The following is a 19,697-nucleotide window of genomic DNA, read 5'->3' as shown; positions in this document are numbered from 1 at the left end:
CAAAATTATTTTTTTCCATTACCCCATTTGCCACGATTTCAAAATTACTTTACAGTTTTTTGGCTCTACATTCATTCACAAAGGCCAAAAATTCAATTGCCCTCTCTAAATCAGGAGAGCTGTTAATTGTTTCAGTAAACTCAGTGGTTTTTTTGTGGGGTAAACTATCTATAATTTCTTCTCCTTGGCCTAACCTTGTCCCATCATTCTGAAGACTGGTAAGTTTAAAACTTTGGTTGGTCATAGCTCAAATGTTTTGATTTCCATTGACGTACATTCATGTGCTGCTGGGTAATTTGTACGATTTCATAAGACATGCATTGACTTTTTCAGTTTTTGGCTTGCTTTACATTCATTCAAAAAGCCAAAAAAACTTAATTGACCTTTAAAGACTACACTTGAATTACCTATATCAGTAGGTCTAAGCATTAGCACTACTGATACTGTTTCCAGTAAACTCCCCTAGCAAAAACAATTTTTTTATTTTTAGGGGTGTTTACTGGTTACAACTGGCTATTAGCTAATTTCTTCTCCTTGGCCTAACCTTGTCCCATCATTCTAGTGTTAAAGGTCAATTACAGTTTAGTTTAAGCCGGACAAAATTTGGCTGGTCAAGTAAGATAACTGAAAACGTCATTTTAGTCTAGCCCACTGGCCAGCATTCATTACCTGCTGCTGTTGAATGGGTCTATGCAGAGCGATCAGACAGGGCCCCAGGCTAAGTCCCACTAACTACTCTTTCTGTTGTTATTTCAGTTTTGCCCTGGAAAAATGTATATTTTGAACTTATTGTTCATTTACTGGACAATTTCAGCCCACAAAATCGTAATTCATCATCCTACATCCTCGCCCTGATATGACAGGCCTACCCTAGGCTAGCCTATTTGGACACGTTGATGCCCTACGTTATTCTTATAATTTTTCTCGTTGGAAGGTACTTTGCATTAACAAGAGGCGCTAAGGTATTCATTAATGCACACTAAAATTAAAGTTTTACGAAGGAATAAAAGAGATCACGGACCTAGGAGCAATTTCGTTTTAGAATACAGCGCAATCCTTTTGGGTTATCACAGTCCACGTTCACTGTTTACTTTACATCGTCAAGTAGGCAGTAAATGATTCTCCCCTATTTTAGAAAAATAAAATGCTTACATTATAGGCTAAAGTGCTTGGGTGTGACGAAAGAGTTATATTATTATAGAAAATAAAGGAAATAATGGCTTACGTTATGTGTGGCAGTACTTGTAGAGACAGATCTATACAACAATAATAATAGTAGTAGTAGTAGTAATAGTATTTGCAATAGTTGGGTTTTCTTTGAAACGACTCCCCTTCCCGTTTGACTTAGTGCTTGTTTTGGTTTATTTTCTTAAAATGGTGCCATATGCTTTCATTTTCCTTACTATATAGGTCTGTGTAAAGTAAGATTATTAGCTATAACTCATATTTATCTTTCTTATACGGCTACTTCAAAAAATGAATTTGTTGCTAATGCCGTTGTAAGCTGGGCAATAAAGTAAATAAAATATTCCTAATATCCAGTTACCTCTCCATGAGGTAAACATTTGGTCCCTTCTCCCCTTAATCTTTTTCTGTCATTTAGCTCTAACACGTTCAGTCTAGCTCTTCCCACTAGTAGTCTTCCGTGTTATTCAGAGTTTCTTATTATAAGCTTTCCTTAAAAGTATTCATTGTTGACTTCAGTTAATTTCTTTTTCCTATGCTTTTTTTCCTAATTTTTTTATCCATGGTTTATTCTTGTCATACTAGTCTAAGGTTATTTATCCAGGGAATTATTCGTATTATTGATGAGAGTAGCCTATACTTCTTAAAAGATAACTTGGTCTTCATATCATTTTAGTGCCTGGATGAAGCCTCTATTTAAGATCTTAAGGCAAGTAGTGCTGCCTTGGCTGACTATTTTTGTAACTCATTCATTTCTTTTTAATTGGTAAGCTTTTTTATTTTCGTAAACGTCGCCATTGCTAGTCCCTTCCAATACAGCTTCCCCATCACCACCCTGTTGCAACTTTTACTTACGATTGGGTTTGCCATGTTTGTCATCTCTTTTGCCTTGATATGAGCTCGTCTTGTTGTTGTAAAGCAATCTTTCGATTATTAATCGTAACAGTTATTTTATGCGCCTTTCTACTCTTTTCCCGTGGTTTATTGCATTTGTACGTCATGCATACTATACCAGTAATTGAATGTATTACTTTTATTCTTATTTATATTCACGCTACATTCACTAGTTATTTTTTTATGAGAACTTGTATGTCTTCAACAGTTTCCTCCAATGGATATCCTAGTTACAGTTCGTCATCTGTATAGAATGATGCCAGGATTCGTAAAATCTCGTTTCTAAATCCTAAATTTATGCCTTCTATTTTTCTATAATCAGGCGCGATGCTTATTGGAAGTATATGGTTAACTCATTGTACCCCCAGTCTTATGCCATTTGTTGCGTTTGATTTTTCCTCTGCAGTGTTGCAACGGTGATGTTGTATCATTTGTAGAAATCCTAGCAACTGCACTTGTTACCCCTACATGTAATCAATATTTCAACATAGTCTGAATAAGTTTTCTTGTGTCCACAGAGTCCAGAGTTTTCAGGAAATCTATTGGTTTTACAAATAGAGGGTCTTTTCTTCTATATGTCTTTCTTATACGGTATTCTAGGTACATGCAACTGGTCCATCCCTCCTATTTATGTAGTGAAACCTAATTGATCTCATAGTATTTTTCTCATATTTATAGTGTGACCTGTTTTGGTCTTCATGATCCCCATAAACATTTTTTACAAACATTTTTTATAAACATTTTATAACAAAAACATTTTATACACTAATGGTCTAACCTAAGATCTTTAATAATGGGTATACTTTCCCTGAAGTGCAGGCTGTTTCAGATTTAAACGAGTTATTCTGTATATTCCACCCTTTACTATATTCTCAAGGCATTTTACTAGTTCTTGGTAAGGATGCGTAAACAATAAAAACTGTACAATTTATTTTTTTCTATTTCAGATAAATGTTCTTGAAAGTAAAAACATTAAGCCAACGTATAATACTAGAGCCAAACAACGTAAAGTTTTTATGGCTCACGAATTGTGTCGTCTTTCCAGGATCCTTGTTGGCTTTTTGGTAGCGGACCCCTCAACCTTCAGAACTGTTTGCTTACCACCAGCAGGCGCAAGTACTTCATATTGTGTGTGAAATTATTTATTTTCATCTTGCTGAAGTTAATGAAGCTTGCTATTGTCTTCAGCTGTAGCAAGTGTCGAAGAGTGTAATCAACGTTTGTCGGTAAGCTGCTTCGAAGTACATTTTAATTATCATTTAAGGTCAGTCATTATTGAAAGTATTGCTTCTCCATTTATTCAAAAGCATTAATAAAATCGTCTGCCGTAACGTTTTTCGTCGTAGGGAGAAATTTGAATCGGTAATTTTTTTATAAAGAAAATGCCTCGGAAAGTTTTAAGTCACCATTTTAGTTAACGCTGTGTTGTACTTTTACAAATACAAATCTCTGTTTGCTTGTTCTCTGCTGCCCCTGAGGCGATACAAATGTATCAGTTCCGTATTCAGCTCCAGGGAGAGATTTTAATTTTTTTATGCAGAAAGTGCATTGGAAATGTTTAAGTATCGAAATAAGTTCACGGGTGTTGTCGTGTTTTTAACAAACGCAGGTTCAAGCCTTAGTTTGCTTTTTCTCTACTGCCTCCGTGGCAATACAAAAATTTCCCTTCCAGCCATACACGGAAAGTGGGTTGCTAGCTGAACAGTTATGCTGAAAAATAATTTTAGGGTGTTTGACTCTATACATAATATGCCAAAAGATGAACATATTGTTTTTGTGTTTGCACTGAATTTGCTTGATCAAAACCTGGTTATCATTTTCCAGTCTCTCTCTTAATGAATCAATGGGGACTTTTTCTTCAAGAATTTTGCTTCCATTTCCAGTTTAGCGTGTCTTGTTATGACCAAAGTCCCATTTGTCTGAATTGTTGCCGTACTTTTCTTATCGGAGTATTGCTGCAGATGTCCGACACATACCTTTTCCCTGATATTCCTCCTTGAATTATAAATTATTCTAAAACTTTGCCGAGAGTTTGTATTTATTGACTTTAGTGTAGCCTATCAGTTTATATTAACACTGGAATAATTTTTAGTAGTTTCCTTCTTGTAGAGGTTGTGATTCATCACATAACCTTTCGTTTGGATCTGATCTCCCAGTTGACTGATTCTTTTGTTAATTCTGAGAGAGTATTAGAACACCAAGGTGCTTGTTTGACAGGATATGTTATAGAATGAGGTATTACTTTATTGTAGGCGTTTTTGACAATTTTTTTTTGTTAAATATATAATTTCATTATGAGCACTATATCCAGAAAAATTCAATTATATTTTCACATACATATACACATATATATATATATATATATATATATATATATATATATATATATATATATATATATATACATATACATATGATTTCTGTCGTATCCTAGTATAATATATTTTCTCCATCATATCATTCAGTATTTAAGTAGAAAATATGAAATGGACAGCAATTGCCTGTTCTATCAGGAAATACCGAGCCCATTATTATCATCATTAAGATTATTGGTATTATTATTTTATTTTCCTCAAAATGTCATTTCTGTAATAGATTTTTTTTTTTACATTTTTATATTTAATTTTTTATCAAAATCTTCAATATTATTATTTTGTCATTATTTTTCATGGTGGGGATGCACCAAGGTGTCTCCCACCCCTGGATCCGCTAGTGATTATGGGGTCATAAATATTCAAGTGTAGGACTTGGTCTTTTGCACAACTGGTATATTTCCCAGTCAGCTTTATGATAGGGAATATGTTTAGTGAGATTATTTTATAGATAGGAAAAGGATCACCAGCCTCTAGGTCATTACGTGTCCATTCAAGTATACCTATTTTGGATGAGCATAGTGTGACATCCACCAGTGAGATAGTCCAATATACTTTTGAGAAATATCGAAACAAATAATTTGTGCTGTCCTCGAGACAGCGCAGATTATTTTAACTCATGACCTGATGTACTTTTACTGCAAGAACAGGTGACAGGTGATATACAGTTGTAATCCCAGATAGGATTAGGGTAATTAAAATCACCAACTAGTAAAGTAGCCCCTCGGAGATTGCTTATTAATATCAGTAAGTTATCTGAACAATTTTTACTTTATTGATTATGGAAGTTGTAGATGTTAAAAGTATTACTTTCTATTCATAAGTGGATGGCTGAAAACTGTAAAACAAGTAAGGAGATTTTAAAGGAGTGAGCTACTCAAAAATCTCGGGTTCAAAACTAATGCATGTTATTGAGGATTTCTAGCAGGGACCTTGCCTCGTCCATCTTGTACCAACATTTATACTTTTGGGAGTATGTAGTGCATACTACTTACTTATCAAAGTGCATTTGCATCAAAGTGCATTTATCAAAGTGCAGCGTCAAAGTGCACTAATCAAAGTGCAGCGTCAAAGTGCACTAATCAAAGTGCAGCGTCAAAGTGCACTAATCAAAGTGCACTAATCAAAGTGCAGCGTCAAAGTGCACTAATCAAAGTGTAGCGTCAAAGTGCACTTATCAAAGTGTAGTGTCAAAGTGCACTTATCAAAGTGTAGCATCAAAGTGCACTTATCAAAGTGCAGCGTCAAAGTGCACTTATCAAAGTGCAGCGTCAAAGTGCACTTATCAAAGTGCACTTATCAAAGTGCACTTATCAAAGTGCACTTATCAAAGTGCAGCGTCAAAGTGCACTTATCAAAGTGCAGCGTCAAAGTGCACTTATCAAAGTGCAGCGTCAAAGTGTACTTATCAAAGTGCAGCATCAAAGTGCACTTATCAAAGTGCAGCATCAAAGTGCACTTATCAAAGTGCAGCATCAAAGTGCACTTATCAAAGTGCAGCGTCAAAGTGCACTTATCAAAGTGCAGCATCCTTAAATTGTCGAGGTACCATGATGACGCAGTTTGTTACCAGTGGTCTTTCATTCATTTTACTTTGAAACTGAAGCATCATTCAGTCAGAGTTTGTTAATTATAGAGTTTTAAAAAGAGGTTGTAACACCACCATACAGTACCACGTTTATTTATTCATAACCTTTCAGACTTTTGTTTCTTCACAGACCACACAACCTAAGCCTGTGTCATGCTAGAGTCCCATATGCAATAGTTCACTTGTAGAAGAAAATGATCATGTGGCTTTAATAGGTTAGTGTTTGTGATTATTGTTCCTCAGTTCTCCAGTAGTCAGGAGCCGTTCTTTGTGTGTGCTGATTGATTAATATACCCCAGGGATTCCTGGATTTTTTTTAGCCATTTAGGATTACCGTGTGTTTTCTAATTTTAATTTAAATTTTATTTTACCATCATTCCTACTAGATTATGGGTAATTTCGGAACAAAGTATTTTCTGTACTATCTTTGTTCCCAACTGCTTTCTTCTGTTTTTTCTGTATCAGTTTTAATAATGATTTGTACATATTTAATTTTTTATAGTTAATGGTTTGGTTAGGTCAGTGACTGATCATTTCTTCTGTAAGATACTTCTTTTCATTTAATTTTAAGTTTTCTATAATTTTTTGAAAAATGAAGTCAAGTATCTTCTCATTTACCATACTTGTTATTCTGGATACAGTAATTGTTTGTCAGTATTACAAATTTATTAAATTTACAGTGCTAGGAAAAGTTTTCCATAAACATTTTCTTGTACTGACAATATTAGGAATCTTGTTTTAGCACTGCTTCAGTTTGTCAGTTAGGCACTTTTTAAAGCTTATAGAATTACCAAAGCTGGTTTTTATTTGCCGGTATTTTTTCCAGTCCAGTGGAGTTTTGTTCTAAGAGGGTGTTTGAGCACCACTGGGTAGGTTGGTACTTCTTTAGGGTTGATTGTCTTCCTTTGGCTCCATGTCCATCTGTAGTTCCATTTTGTTAGGTGATTGGGGGGTGATGGCATCATAGTGCCTCATGTTTTTCTTGTGCCTTGATTATCCACTATCTTGGGTGCTGTAATTATTCGCTGGCTCCAGCTTCTCGATTGTCCCCTCCAGAACAAAGACTACTTAGCTTCAAAGGAAGGACAGCCTTTTCTTGGCTCCATTACAGCTAACAAGCTTCATAGATGAAGAATGTTTTGCTTGTTACTATTCGTGTCTTCTGCTCTCTGTGACCCCCACTTGAATACAAGCCTCTCCAGGTGACTCCCAGAGGTAGTTGCTGCCAGCATCTTTTGGCGCTATCATTAGGGTCCGTGAGTACTACCAAGCACCAGCATGAGCACTGGCAAGTACAAACATTATCAAGTGACAGAACTAGCACTAGCAAGTTCGTGTGCCAGCAAGCACCAAGGTTAACAGATACTAACAATAGCACAAGTGTGCCAGTGCTGGGAGTTGTAGTTGCAAGTGCCAGGACCAGCAGGTGTTAACACCTGCTCCATTGTTAGCAATCATTGTCATCAGTGCTAACAAGTATCAGCACCAGTAGACACCAGTACAGTACCACTCCTATGAAGTCTTTTGGATTGCTCAGCTCACTTTCATTCCTGTTGTATGCCTTTGATCTAGGTTTTATCCTGGATGTTTGCCACCTCTTTGATTCATGTTTTGTTATGGACATTTGGCACCTCTGCCACAAGTCATCTACCTGCAACTAACCACCTCAGTGGCTCACAATCTGTCTTCAGCCCATGTTCTTGCTCCCATTTTTCCTTCCCTCTGATTTCTTTCTGGTGTTCAGCTTCAGCACCCATTTTAGACTTGCTTTAGCTATGCTTTGAAGTGTCACTTGGACTGTTTCTTCAGCAGCAACAAGAGCAAGAGGGTTGCTTGAAGGCTAGGAACTGCACCATGGAGGGGACTATGCCAGCAAATCTTTGTAGACTTCTGCCTTTAGCTATATGCAGTGTACTTGCCTTTTTCATATATGCATGATTTTGACACATGCCCAAATGCCTTCCTTTGGATGAAGGTCCTCTTCCAGCAGGGCATATCCATCACACTTTATGTAACTGTCTGACTCTTGTATGGCTATAGTACATGCTAAAAGTATTCCCAGCTAGCATTTGTTTTTGCTACCTTTTCTTCCATCAAGATCTGGAGTAGGTCCTTTGCTGACCTATGTTAGCAGGAGATGCCACTAGACTGACAGCAGCTTCTCCAGAATTAATGACTCCTTGCTAGCATCCACTTTGGTATATTTGGGTATGGAAGTTCCCCATTTTTTAGTCATTATAGGGACAGCCTGGATTGTCAAATCATTAATATTGGAAGAGTTAAACCAGGTAAGGTTTTTGGCTAAATAGTGTTACTCTCCTGGCAAGATGCTGCAGTTTCTTTTGAGTTCTATGCACATTTCTGTGGGGCTCATGTCTGTGTTTTACCTACTAGGAACTTTCTTCAAAACCTCTATGTTTGGACTGTGTGGAGGAGTTTTTCTCCTGTCACTGCTGCCAAAGATTTATTTCTGTCATCTGGAATAAGATGACAGAATAGAATCCAACAAAGTTATGGTTAACCATAAAGTATTTTTCTCCTCTTTCTAGTGGGAGGTCTGCTTTGAATACAGAGACCTCAACCATGAGTAACTGTTGAACCCCTTTTGTCATTCAGTACCCACTTTTATAGGGGCATAGCCTATAAGCTGCTTTTCTCTGATTCTTGCAAGTCAGCATGCAGGGATAATGATCAAAGTTACTGCTTTAATTGATGGAACCATGGAGTTAAGAAATTCTTTAGCTGATGCCTAAAGACTTTCCCTTTACATTAAAGTACAGACTCTGAGATGATGAGAACAGCTGAAATCCATAAATTTTTGTCAGCATCCATAGAAGTTCTGGGCCCTAACATAAGGGGAAATTCAGTTAACTATTGGTTTTTGCCCAACTTAAATAGCTTTGTTTTCTAGATCCTTTTTCACTTAGGAGCAAACTGGAGGATTGCTCTTGTGTCCTTGAAGAATTCTTTCTGATCTAGGCTCAGGAGCAAATTGGTGGGTCTAACTGGAAAAAGAATGCCTCATGGTACCTTTGCTTCACTTCCCATGAGACTTAAATCTGGGAAAACCTTGGTTATAGTTCATTAATCTTCTTTGAAGCACCCTCTTTTCTCCCTGCTGGAACTCAATCACTGGTCTTCCTCTGGTTTAGTTACCATTGCACAATTTCCACTGGGATTGTGCTTGGGTGTCATGTCATTGAGGTTCAACTCTCCCTTTTTGACTTTGAAATGTTTCTCCCACAGCTTTGGGGCCTTCTACTTTTAAGGGTGTAATTTATTGGACTGCCAGGTCCTCTCAGTGACAGCCTGACAAGTTTGGAACAATAGTACCTTACAACAGCAGAAAAAAAGTTTTCACGTGGTCTTTTTTAGTCCCAAAATACCTGGAGTCTTATATCAGTATCTGTCTGCCTTCAGGAGACAGAAAGCCAGAGGTGTTCGACTTAACTAGACAGAAGATTTTAGTCTATGTCTGAAATCAAGAAGACCAGTGGAAACATACAAGAAGATTTCAGTCTTTCTCTGGGCTCAAGATACAGTACAGTACAGTACAGGTATATGGTTTTGATTTTCAGGTAAGCTCAAATCTTAATCTAACAGAACTATTGACAGTATGTACTTCCTTTTAGGAGCCTCATCTTTATGAAGCTAGTTTTCAATCTCTACTTCAGTTTCTTGACTTGGAGCTCATTTTAGGATCAAGCTTTCTCTTCATGCTTCAGCAAACAGACTTTTCTACTTGTTTCAACTTGCTTTCTTTGTGCAAGACTCATGCTTTCTTGGTTAAGGGTGGTTAAAGAGTGTATTTCATAACCTGTGGTTTGTCGCGATGTACTTAAATGAAATTTGGGTATGTGTTCTGGATATGGGGCTGGGTAGGTCATTCAGCACTATCATGGCAATGACTTCATGTATTTTCAGTATGAATGCTGTATGTACCCTGTATGAAAAAGCTCTTGTATTTTGGTATGAATATGCATAGTGATGTTTTAAAATGTGTATCATGACAGTCAATCATAAACATGATTAAATTGAAAGTAAGTGGTTTAATGTCTTTTAAAAACTCAGATTTCTTTTAGAAAGATAATAGAACCTAAGTAAAACCTCCTGACCCAAAATCTCCATAAGAAATTATAGATCTGTTCATGAACTGGGAGCAGTTCACATCAACATGCTCAACCAATAGTAACCTTTCATAGTGCTCATGCCTGGGGGACTATGCTGCCTAAATTATACTTATGACTGAGTTGGGTATGTTAAATCCTCAGTTGATGTATGACAACTTCAACCTTTTGGTTGATATTAAAACTCATCATAAGCCAAGAGCTAATATAATTCTTAATGCTTTTATATTATTAGCAAGGAGGGGACAGCCACCAGTCTTGCCACTTCTTAAAATGCATGATCTATGTGTTTTTATATCAAGAGTGGGTGGGAGTTCTTTTTAACATTAATAATTTTAAGTAGGTTATTTATCACAGATTCCATATGAGAGGGAACCCAGCTCAAATCATCTAAAGATGAAGCCATAGAAGAACGAGTAGGAGTAAAATCTTCCTGAGAAGAAGATGCAACGAGAGGAGATTTTGGCACGGAAGGGGTAGAACAAGAAGGAATGAGGGCATCTGCTGCCACTGGAGGTATGAAACCTTCCCAAGACGGAGCAACCGATCTCCTCTTATATCTGCTCCTCTTGCCAAAATTCTTATATTGCTCTGGAAACCAATTATGACACTCAGAACAGGGATTACTGTGCTTACATTACAATCATTAGATCTGCATCTGCTACAAGTAGTGTGTGAGTCTGTATCCAAAGAGGCAAAAACACACAGATAGCACAATATAACACAATCACACAACAAAAAAATGGAATGAAAAACCAGAACACCAAGGCATAAAATGGGCAGGAGGTGCTAAAAACAGTAGGCTTCTGAGCGAGAGAGGCAGCGATCATCTTGCTTGGAAGGTGTTTGAGAGAACTGAAGCATCATGACATCTACTGGGGGAAACCAGGTCGGGCTCCGCCCACCTCTTTCCCCATTGGCACCAAAACCTTGTCTATTAATAATTGCACTCCAGCTAGGTGCTTGAGAAAACCCCTTATGTTAAGACCTCAGGTTCATTAGTTATGAAATGTATAAATTGATTTAAAATTTGTCATTTTGTGTTGACAAGAAATATACATGAGCTGCTCTTGGGCATTTGGGACTGGGGAAGACTGTGTGGTGGAACATTGAATGGTATAGAAATTTTAGCTGTTAAGACAAATTGATCTTGCAGCAAATGTGCCATAAATATTTTTTCAAATCACTATGGGACTCTGGAAACTATTTTCTAGTTTTCGCTTTGGCAGGTTTTTATGTCTCTACTGGCATCTCCTTGGTTGATTTGTGTCCATTCAACAATGGAATTTCAAGGCTGACTCAGCTTTGTGTTTTGGTTGTACTTCCTTTCTCCCTTTGGCCCAATATATTTTTAGAGCTGCAATGAAGTTGCATTGTCTTTTTCTCAGCCATTGGCAACCTGGTCTTATTTAAAGGGGTAAGTGTACCTGTTGTTGGGAGTATTGCGTCCATACTATTTAACTTTCAAACAGGGTTTCAGCCCAACTCTTAATCCAGCCTTAAGTTTCTTTACACATCTTTACCATGGAGCTTCTTTGTCCCTATATGCCACTATTTAATTTGTCAGCAGCTTAGTGCATCTGCTGCCATACCAAAATCATGGTTTGTAAGTAAACTAGTAAGTTTTGACATTTAGTTTGTTTTCAATACAAACCTATTAATTTTACCAAATACTCTTCTAACTCCACACCTCTGTTGCAGGTGGAGAAAATTGCACAAAATGACAGGTAACTACTGGAGACACAAGGAACTGCATGCTTATGTATTAACCTGCCTGAACCACATGATCACCATTTTGATCTGCAAATGGATAGTTGTAGAATATGTAGGATTCACAGATTGGGCATAAATGTGCTCAATAAAAAGTGGGGGGTTTGTATTGAAAAAAGTTAAACTGGTTTTCCAAGAAAAATTTTGTTTATCTGCTTGTGAATTGGTAATTTTTTCACTTTTTCACATTGAATGCAATCTATGGATGCATATTTTGCTAGGTAGTGGTCTTTTAACTGGTTACATAACAGTTGACATGAATGATAAGGCTTTCAGAATCTTCACAAGGAATGTATTAAAGCAGCTTCTATAATTGTTCTGTATTGTGGATGAATTACCTATCATGTCAAGTTTAACATTGGATTCTATATAAATAAAACCAAAATTTTAAAGATTTTATTATATGAAAATACATCAAGGATTTACAAACGCAAGACTGGTATAGGATATCTGTAGAAAGATTTACACAACATGGATATACAGTATGTTACGAGAGTAGGAGATATACAGAATATCATTCACATAGAATTGTAATGTTGTAGAGGCTATCATAGTAGACTATTGACACAACTTGATAACTTGACTTAGAATAAGCCCTAGTTCATTCATAAAAAACTCTCTTCCTCCTTTGTGAATTATGATACAAAGTTCTATGGACAAACATGAGTTGCTACTGGTAATTTATATAGTGCATACTGAAATTTGTTTTAAGATACCAAAGCAAGGTCTCATTTCAGTCATGAAACACTTGCATATGTACAAAAAAGGAATTTTGTTAAGAACAGAATAGATATATATGTTCTCCAACACCACCTAACCAAAAAACTTATAGAAAGAAAACAGTTATGTAGCAAAGAAAACTAGCTTTCTTATATGTAAGCATGTACAGCATATTGAATAATGATAGTTATTTTTAAATCCATACTAAATGTGTAATATCTAATTACTGGTTGTTCCATCTCATATTGTACTGTAATTCACAAATGAAGAGAAATAGCCTTCATCCAACAAACTGTAAACCAGAGCATAAATGACCGTATATTATTTGGCAACATTATCACAGACATCATAGGTCCTGCATTTCCTTGGACATAACAAGCATGATGATTGGAGCAAATTTGAGACTTTCTCACGTGCCAGCAAAATCCGTAGGACCGTAAGTTGAAAAAGAATTTATTAACTATGGCTGTTAGATACTTGTGTAATTAGAAACAGCTTGCAGACAGATTAATTATAAAAAATCTTATATCATGATGCTTGTAAATCTTCCAGAAACACAAGGAGGGAATGACACGAATGAAAAGCTTACCATTAACAGCTGAATTGTTCCCACTATGATTACATTTGAAACTTGATAAATTGCTTTTTTAGTACATTACATTAAAATTAATATAAACCTTAATATTTATATATATTCATTATACTTGTATATTTTCTTGGAGATTAGATTTCAAATGATTTTTGCTTGAATGGTAAAAGTAATTGAGAAAAATTACTGCTCTCTTAAAACTTTATAAAGCAGCCTTGATTATAAAACCTATTGCAGTCCAATTCCAAAGCTTTTATTGGAATCAAGTCACACCATATAATTTTGTGTAATAGATTTTAAAGCAGTGCATAAATTATTTAAATGCAGAAACCTTATGCAAGACTTTAATTGCAAATTTCAGATTTTTTAAAAATATTTAAATGACCATTTGGTATCTACACTCCAGGTTCTATTCTTGATAAGGGCTTAAGCCATATTGACTGAGTGCTTAATTTAATTGATATTTCAGGAATTAAGTAAGGGATAAGTAATACAGTTCAGTCATGTTCATAATTGTCTTACAAGCATTACAGCTTCATCTTATATCTTTGGTCAAATTAATAACCCTGACTCATGTAAATAAATTCTCCGGACATACAAATTCATAAATTGTAAAGATCCTTGTTGAAAAAACAATGTTAACCAACTTTGGATGATGGGAATGATTGAATGATCTTGCAAAGTAGGGATTTCATTTACAAATAAGGGAATCCCTGCTTAGTCTGTGATTTACAAAGCCTTTCAAATACAGAGTTCTATTCAAACATGACAAATTTCAGTACACGAAAATATTTTTTGTAGATGGAGCGAGACTAACTCTTTTACACTTCATTCCTTAGTTGCGTATTCAAAATCAGTTTTATTTACAGAATCATTCCTCACATCATGGTAATAAAACTTCTAAAATAAATTAGCCAGAAATACAGCTTCATGAAATTGCCTTTAGCCACTCTAAATTCAGTATGCTGCACCACTGTGTTAATCATAACTTATTCCATGTTTCCTAACCTAGCAGTAATTTACATACTGTATACTGTAACCTGATACTACTGGTAGCAGCAGGGAAGATTATCCATACTGTTAAAACTACAAAATGGTACCTACTGCAGTGCTATTTTGGAGAACTAGCCAATGGAACTGACACACACCTATAATCATTGCCTCTCCCAAGCAATGCAAAGTGCATCTGAGAAACTCTTCCTCTATTTTTGTGCTTTTGCTTCCACAATCTCCAGCCTCCCATCTCATAGTTGTCATTAAAGAAGGTCTGGGTACTCCAGTTTGCTCCCACAAATCTCCAGCCTCCCATCTCACAGGTCTCTGCGAAGTAGGTGTGGGTCTTCCAGTTCATATGGTGCCCACAAGAACCCAGGGGCCTCTAGCATGCTGTTCTCCCCTGAGAGGTGTGAATATGTTCAAACCATCTCAATCTTCCCATCATTATCTAATCTACATAGGGAGTTGTGGCAAAGCTCATTATTTTATTATTTGTTCAGCAGGGATAGCAGAAAGAATATTCCTTTGAAGTATTAGATTTGTGTGGAGACTTCAAAATTGTCTGATTTCCTGGCAAGACTTGGTAAGTCTATGGGAGAAGAGCAGTTAGAATTTCTCTTCATGGTGACCTTATGTCTTGGGGCACTTCTTCCTTTGTCGGGAGAAATGAGGTAGAGGGGAAGTGTCTTCCTATGTACATACAAGTTGGAAGAGAACGAAGACCAGTCTTCAATATTGGTGATGTTGACAGTCAGTAATATCTATTCTGTCAGAGGTCATCTTAATGGCTAAAGAAGGAACTGGAGAATCTGGATGAAGGTGAGGAAGAAGGATAAGAATCCAGAGGTAGGATGTGAGGATGGTGATTTTTGGCAGTCATGATGACAGATTTATGTGCTAGGCAAATGGTTAAATGCATGGTGAGGCCAAGGGAGCACCAAAAAAAAATAGCTTAATAAAAGAAACAGTGCCCTTAAGATACAGTATTTTAAATATTTGTGGAAACGAAAACCTTATGGTATCTTGAATGCCATCCTATCAGTGGGCTGTTTGATAGCATAACAATAGGTACCATTTGCCCTTTAACAATTTGGTATGCACCCTTCTGTTATCAGCCAACACTGTACACATCTCATATTTATGTAAGAACACAGCAGTTGCAAGGTTAAACAAACATAAACCAAATTTTTAAATTATACTGTACATTCATGAGAAGTCCTGTAAGGTTGAATGTCATTTAAAAAACCCATTTATCTGATTTAACTCTTGTGAAGGTCGGTAAGCCTTAGTGTTTATGATCACATTATTGAAAATATCACTTAACCAATTAGTATGAAGCAATCTTGTTTTAATCACAGTTTCCCACCTATGTACACTCCCTAAGAATTCTGTAAAAGATTTTACTTAAGAATATAAATAAATGCTATAGCCTGAAAGTACTTGCCAATGAGCAACAACAAAAGTTGGCTATTGTCAGCCAGGCTCTTCTTGCAAAGTCATTTAGATTCATATGTGCCTTCTAGGGACCAAATTCCCAATAGGAAAAATTTTCCAGATTCTCATAAGTATGGTACTTCCTGAGGCACTTCAGAGAAACAACTTCAGGGTTTGCAAGCATTCAGTTTGAATACCTTAAGAATTAGTAATTAATTAAAGGGCCCTGGTATATTTATTCCATGTTTGTTGGCTCCTGTGTTGAGGTAGAACTCCACTTTTCCTCATTAATTTCATATAAGCCAGATTTTCCTTTTTCTCATTTTCAAAGGTTACCAAATATACCTGGTCTACTCGGGCCAAATACAAGTAATTTGGCAACAGTTATGTTTATATTTTCTTGATACTATTTTCACAGCAAAAAAATCTGTAAGAAATTTTAGCTTAGAAGAGTTGCTTTACCCTCTACCGTCCTTTCATGCATGACTTGAATTATCTTGGCTGTGTGACTGTCATTCCTGTTACTTAAGGGACTCTGCTTGGGGCCTGTGAGCTCTTCACTTCAATGTAGTGGTTGCTATTCAGGAGCATGGCATTTCTGGGTGGAGATTGTTTGCTAGTCATCTGAGAGATTATTCTCCCAATTAAGGTGAGTGTCATATGTAAAAGGTGATGGTTTGTATTCCTGAAGGCAGAAAATTCAAATTTTTAAAATAATTTGGATTTTTCATGGCTGTACAAAGCAGACCCTGTTATCATAATCCCACCTCAAACAATGCAAGTCCTCCCTGATACTGAAGGAAAAACTGCTTAATGAAGGCAGTTCATTCACCTACCACATGTCAATTACTGTACCTTGTTACCAAATTTCAGTGACTTGTTTCCAGCTGATAGTGAGGAATGCTCCTACATAAAAATCTCTGGGTGGTATGTCTATGAAAAATACAAATTAAAAATAAAAATTTGTGATGGAAACCTTTCACTTATAAACTGGACTAATCTTTTCCAGTCAGATCTGCTTGTTGATCTTGTAAGTGCTACTCAGACCTCCTATAGCCTGCTTTATAGTTAGTTTACATCTGGTAAGGTGTGTTCCAAGATGTTCTATGCACAGAAGCTGCTCCCATCTTCATGATGGTTCAGAGCAAGATGGTCTGGTTCTTCCTCGGTATCCAAGACACTGATGTCACAGCTGCTTTCATTGTGGCTATGAAAGTTTCCATCCCTTAAAAAATATGGGTTTTTGCTAATCATATTCTGTGCCATTTCCTTCAGTCTCTACTCTCACATAAGAGCCATGTTTCCATGCTTGAAATGTTGTTTATATTAAAGAGCGAATATATTTCTAAATTTCTTACAGGACAGCTCTTCTCCAGAGGAGGCTTGACTGATTATTTTTCTCTGAGTGGATCAGAGGGATTTCCTTGCAGGATCTCCAATTACAGCGCTTCTGTTCAGAGGCTGATTTGCCATGTCAAAACTAAAATGTTTTGAGGCTCACAAACTGGAACTCCTATTCAAAGGTTATTCATTATGTTAGGAATTAGGTGACTTAACATCAAACATTTAAACAAATGGAGTTTCAAATATATGTTTTAACATAAAAACCATAACAGTTGACTCGGGTACTTTTCCTTATTACAGGAGAAGGTACTTAAGTAAATATTTACACCCTGTTGATTATGAGAAGAAATATATACATCCTAGTTATCATGAGGGATTAAATCTCATTTTTAATGTTTGGTATAAATACAGTTCAATTTACAAACCAACAGCATTTGTAAACTTTTAATATAAATATTCCATTATCTGTTATGGCTTGGGTCTTGATTTTCTTTCATTTTAATGAGTATTCACTATTAAAGTTTGTCAGTATCATATAATCCAATTTTAGATTGAGTAACTGTTAAAACACTTTTAGTATGGCCATAGAAAACTCTTCATTCTTTCAAGGAGAAATTTACTCATGGATTTTGCTTGACAAGAAATTCTAATTCTTTAAACATAATAAACCAACTTATGTTGAATTTTTTAAACTGTACAATGAAGATATCTAAATAATAAAACATTGCTGGGTAGTGAGTTGCTGGGAACACATTACCCAGTAATTAATACAAAATTCTTTTAACAAACCAGTTAGACTTTGATAATTTTACTTTACGTCTCGGAAACCTGCATAAAACGTACACTTAGCAACATCTATTGTTCATCATATCACAGCACATATTACTAATCATGTGAAATCAATTGCGATAGATAATCACTGTTGAATGAAAATGGTAGGCTATCAGTAGTTTTTGTGAAGATAAATGAAAATAAAAATGCTATGAATACATTTGTCCTTACATAAGAAATGACAAGGGATTTAGCTTTGAAGATTTATAATGAAAAATAAAAGTTTTGCCAGGCATTATTATGTTTAACAATACAGACATCTCTAAACATGTTTTTAACTTTGTTATAAGTATAGTATTATGGATCATAAGTAACCACTTCAGTAATAGTAATCCCATAATGTTTTAACAGGTAAACAGCATCAGCTATATAAGGAGATGACGACATAAATTTCCATAATTTTTTCATATGTACAATACTGCAATGCTTAGACAAATAGAAAGATGAGTATGTCAACATGCCTAACAGAATTATGCACTATACAAGTATTTTTGAAGAGCTATTCACAACGACTTAAGATATATAGCTTTTAGGATTTACAAATTAAAAGTTCCAAAGCAGTTCTTTCACTTCAATGAAAATAGTTAGCAAGATGAAAAAATACTGTACACTGTATTTCACAAAAATTTCTCAGTGACACACTGTAACTGACAGAGAAACTCTGCTGTGACATATTTCTTCTGTACTTCATTCACTTGCTTGAACTTGATAAAAATCTTGAATAAATCTGCAGACTGTCTTTGGCTATTTGTCTTTAAAAAAGATTTCAAAAGTTGGAAGGCAGTGGGAAAAGCACCAAACATGTAAATAAAATAAACTGGATAAAATTTGTTACCATTGTCATGATAACATGAAATGTTAATCTTTTCCAGTGCCAACTTTCAATCTATGAAATGGAGAGGGCATTAAAATAAGGTTACCATCGTAGGTCACACTCTGCATCACTTGCATGGCCTCGTAGAGAACCACCACCTTCACTGTAGCGGCGTCCAACTGCTGGGCTCCTGAAAAGATACGAGGTAATTAATAGATACCTAGAATGTAGTAAGGCCTATGTGCTACCTTTAATCTTAGTTCTAAAAGGGAGGAAAATTCAGTATTGTTAAAATGTCCTCATAAGAGAGAAAACTTTCATAACTATACTGCACTGTATAGTAATTGCCTTAATGTTGATTTTCAACTTAAATTTCAGTGAACTTCAAGAATATTGTGCAAGTTCATATCTAAGTGGAAGCAAAGCCTATATTCTTCAGACAGGCAGTTGTCTGTTATCATTTTGATGCCCTTTCTAAATAGTTTCTTTCAACAGATGATGGTTAAGTTACCTATCTTCTTTAACAAAATTAAAATGTGTTCAATAATCTTTTAACTTTCTTGGATATCCATTGTCAGTTTTATAGCCTGCTTCCAAGTTGCTTGTCATGACAGATCCTCCTCTTCACTGCCTCCAACAATGTGCAATTCCCCTTGAAATTCTGTCATTCCTGTGCTTTCAGTTCCACACATCTCCACTCATCTCCAGCCTCTCATCTCATTTTTCTAACCCAAGTAGGTATGGGTCTTCTAACTCCAGGCAGGAGCCCAGCTAACACAATCACATACTATTCACCCTTTCATCTTGATCTTATCTGTACAATATATAAAACTTACTTAATTTCCTTTGCTGTCATGTCTTAACTCTTTACTGCCAACTGCCTCCCAATGTGCTAAAGCTTTATTCTTGACAAATCTTTTTGATATGCAGTAGCTTAATTTTCATGGTTCATGTCCATATAACAATACCTATAGATAATAGACTGGTGTGTATCATGGTTCATGTCCATATAGCAATACAGATGATAGACTGG

The 19,697-nt window shown here is 35.9% G+C and overlaps 2 protein-coding genes and 1 long non-coding RNA gene across 14 annotated transcripts in view; 1 reads left to right on the top strand and 2 right to left on the bottom strand.

Annotated features, from left to right (window-relative positions):
* The window catches only part of LOC136831494 (uncharacterized), a 29,466-nt gene extending 28,095 nt beyond the window's left edge, over window positions 1-1,371 (bottom strand). The window contains exon 1 of one of the 2 annotated variants that reach the window (XM_067092015.1): window positions 1,226-1,371. The gene's annotated coding sequence lies outside the window, so the exon portion shown is untranslated. Of the gene's footprint in view, window positions 1-1,021; window positions 1,110-1,225 lie in introns of those variants that run through there. The other variant, XM_067092016.1, reaches the window with a different exon arrangement.
* LOC136831496 (uncharacterized) overlaps window positions 1-19,697 on the top strand; it is a 162,637-nt gene that overhangs the window by 134,023 nt on the left and 8,917 nt on the right. For both annotated transcript variants that reach the window (XR_010850907.1, XR_010850908.1), the window contains exons 3-4: window positions 3,125-3,305; window positions 18,723-18,869. This is a non-coding gene — a long non-coding RNA (uncharacterized lncRNA). The remainder of the gene's footprint in view (window positions 1-3,124; window positions 3,306-18,722; window positions 18,870-19,697) is intronic.
* The window catches only part of LOC136831491 (cell adhesion molecule Dscam2-like), a 712,499-nt gene continuing 705,119 nt past the window's right edge, over window positions 12,318-19,697 (bottom strand). For all 10 annotated transcript variants that reach the window (XR_010850906.1, XM_067092005.1, XM_067092006.1 and 7 more), the window contains one exon: window positions 12,318-18,854. Coding sequence is in view for 9 of the 10 variants with exons in the window: in XM_067092005.1 (XP_066948106.1) it covers window positions 18,767-18,854 (88 nt within the window). In the remaining variant the exon portion in view is untranslated. The remainder of the gene's footprint in view (window positions 18,855-19,697) is intronic.

Source organism: Macrobrachium rosenbergii, chromosome 48, assembly GCF_040412425.1.
Source record: "Macrobrachium rosenbergii isolate ZJJX-2024 chromosome 48, ASM4041242v1, whole genome shotgun sequence".
Lineage (NCBI taxonomy): Eukaryota > Metazoa > Arthropoda > Malacostraca > Decapoda > Palaemonidae > Macrobrachium > Macrobrachium rosenbergii.
Note: the sequence above shows the minus strand (reverse complement) of the source record. Positions and strands in the feature narration are given on the sequence as shown.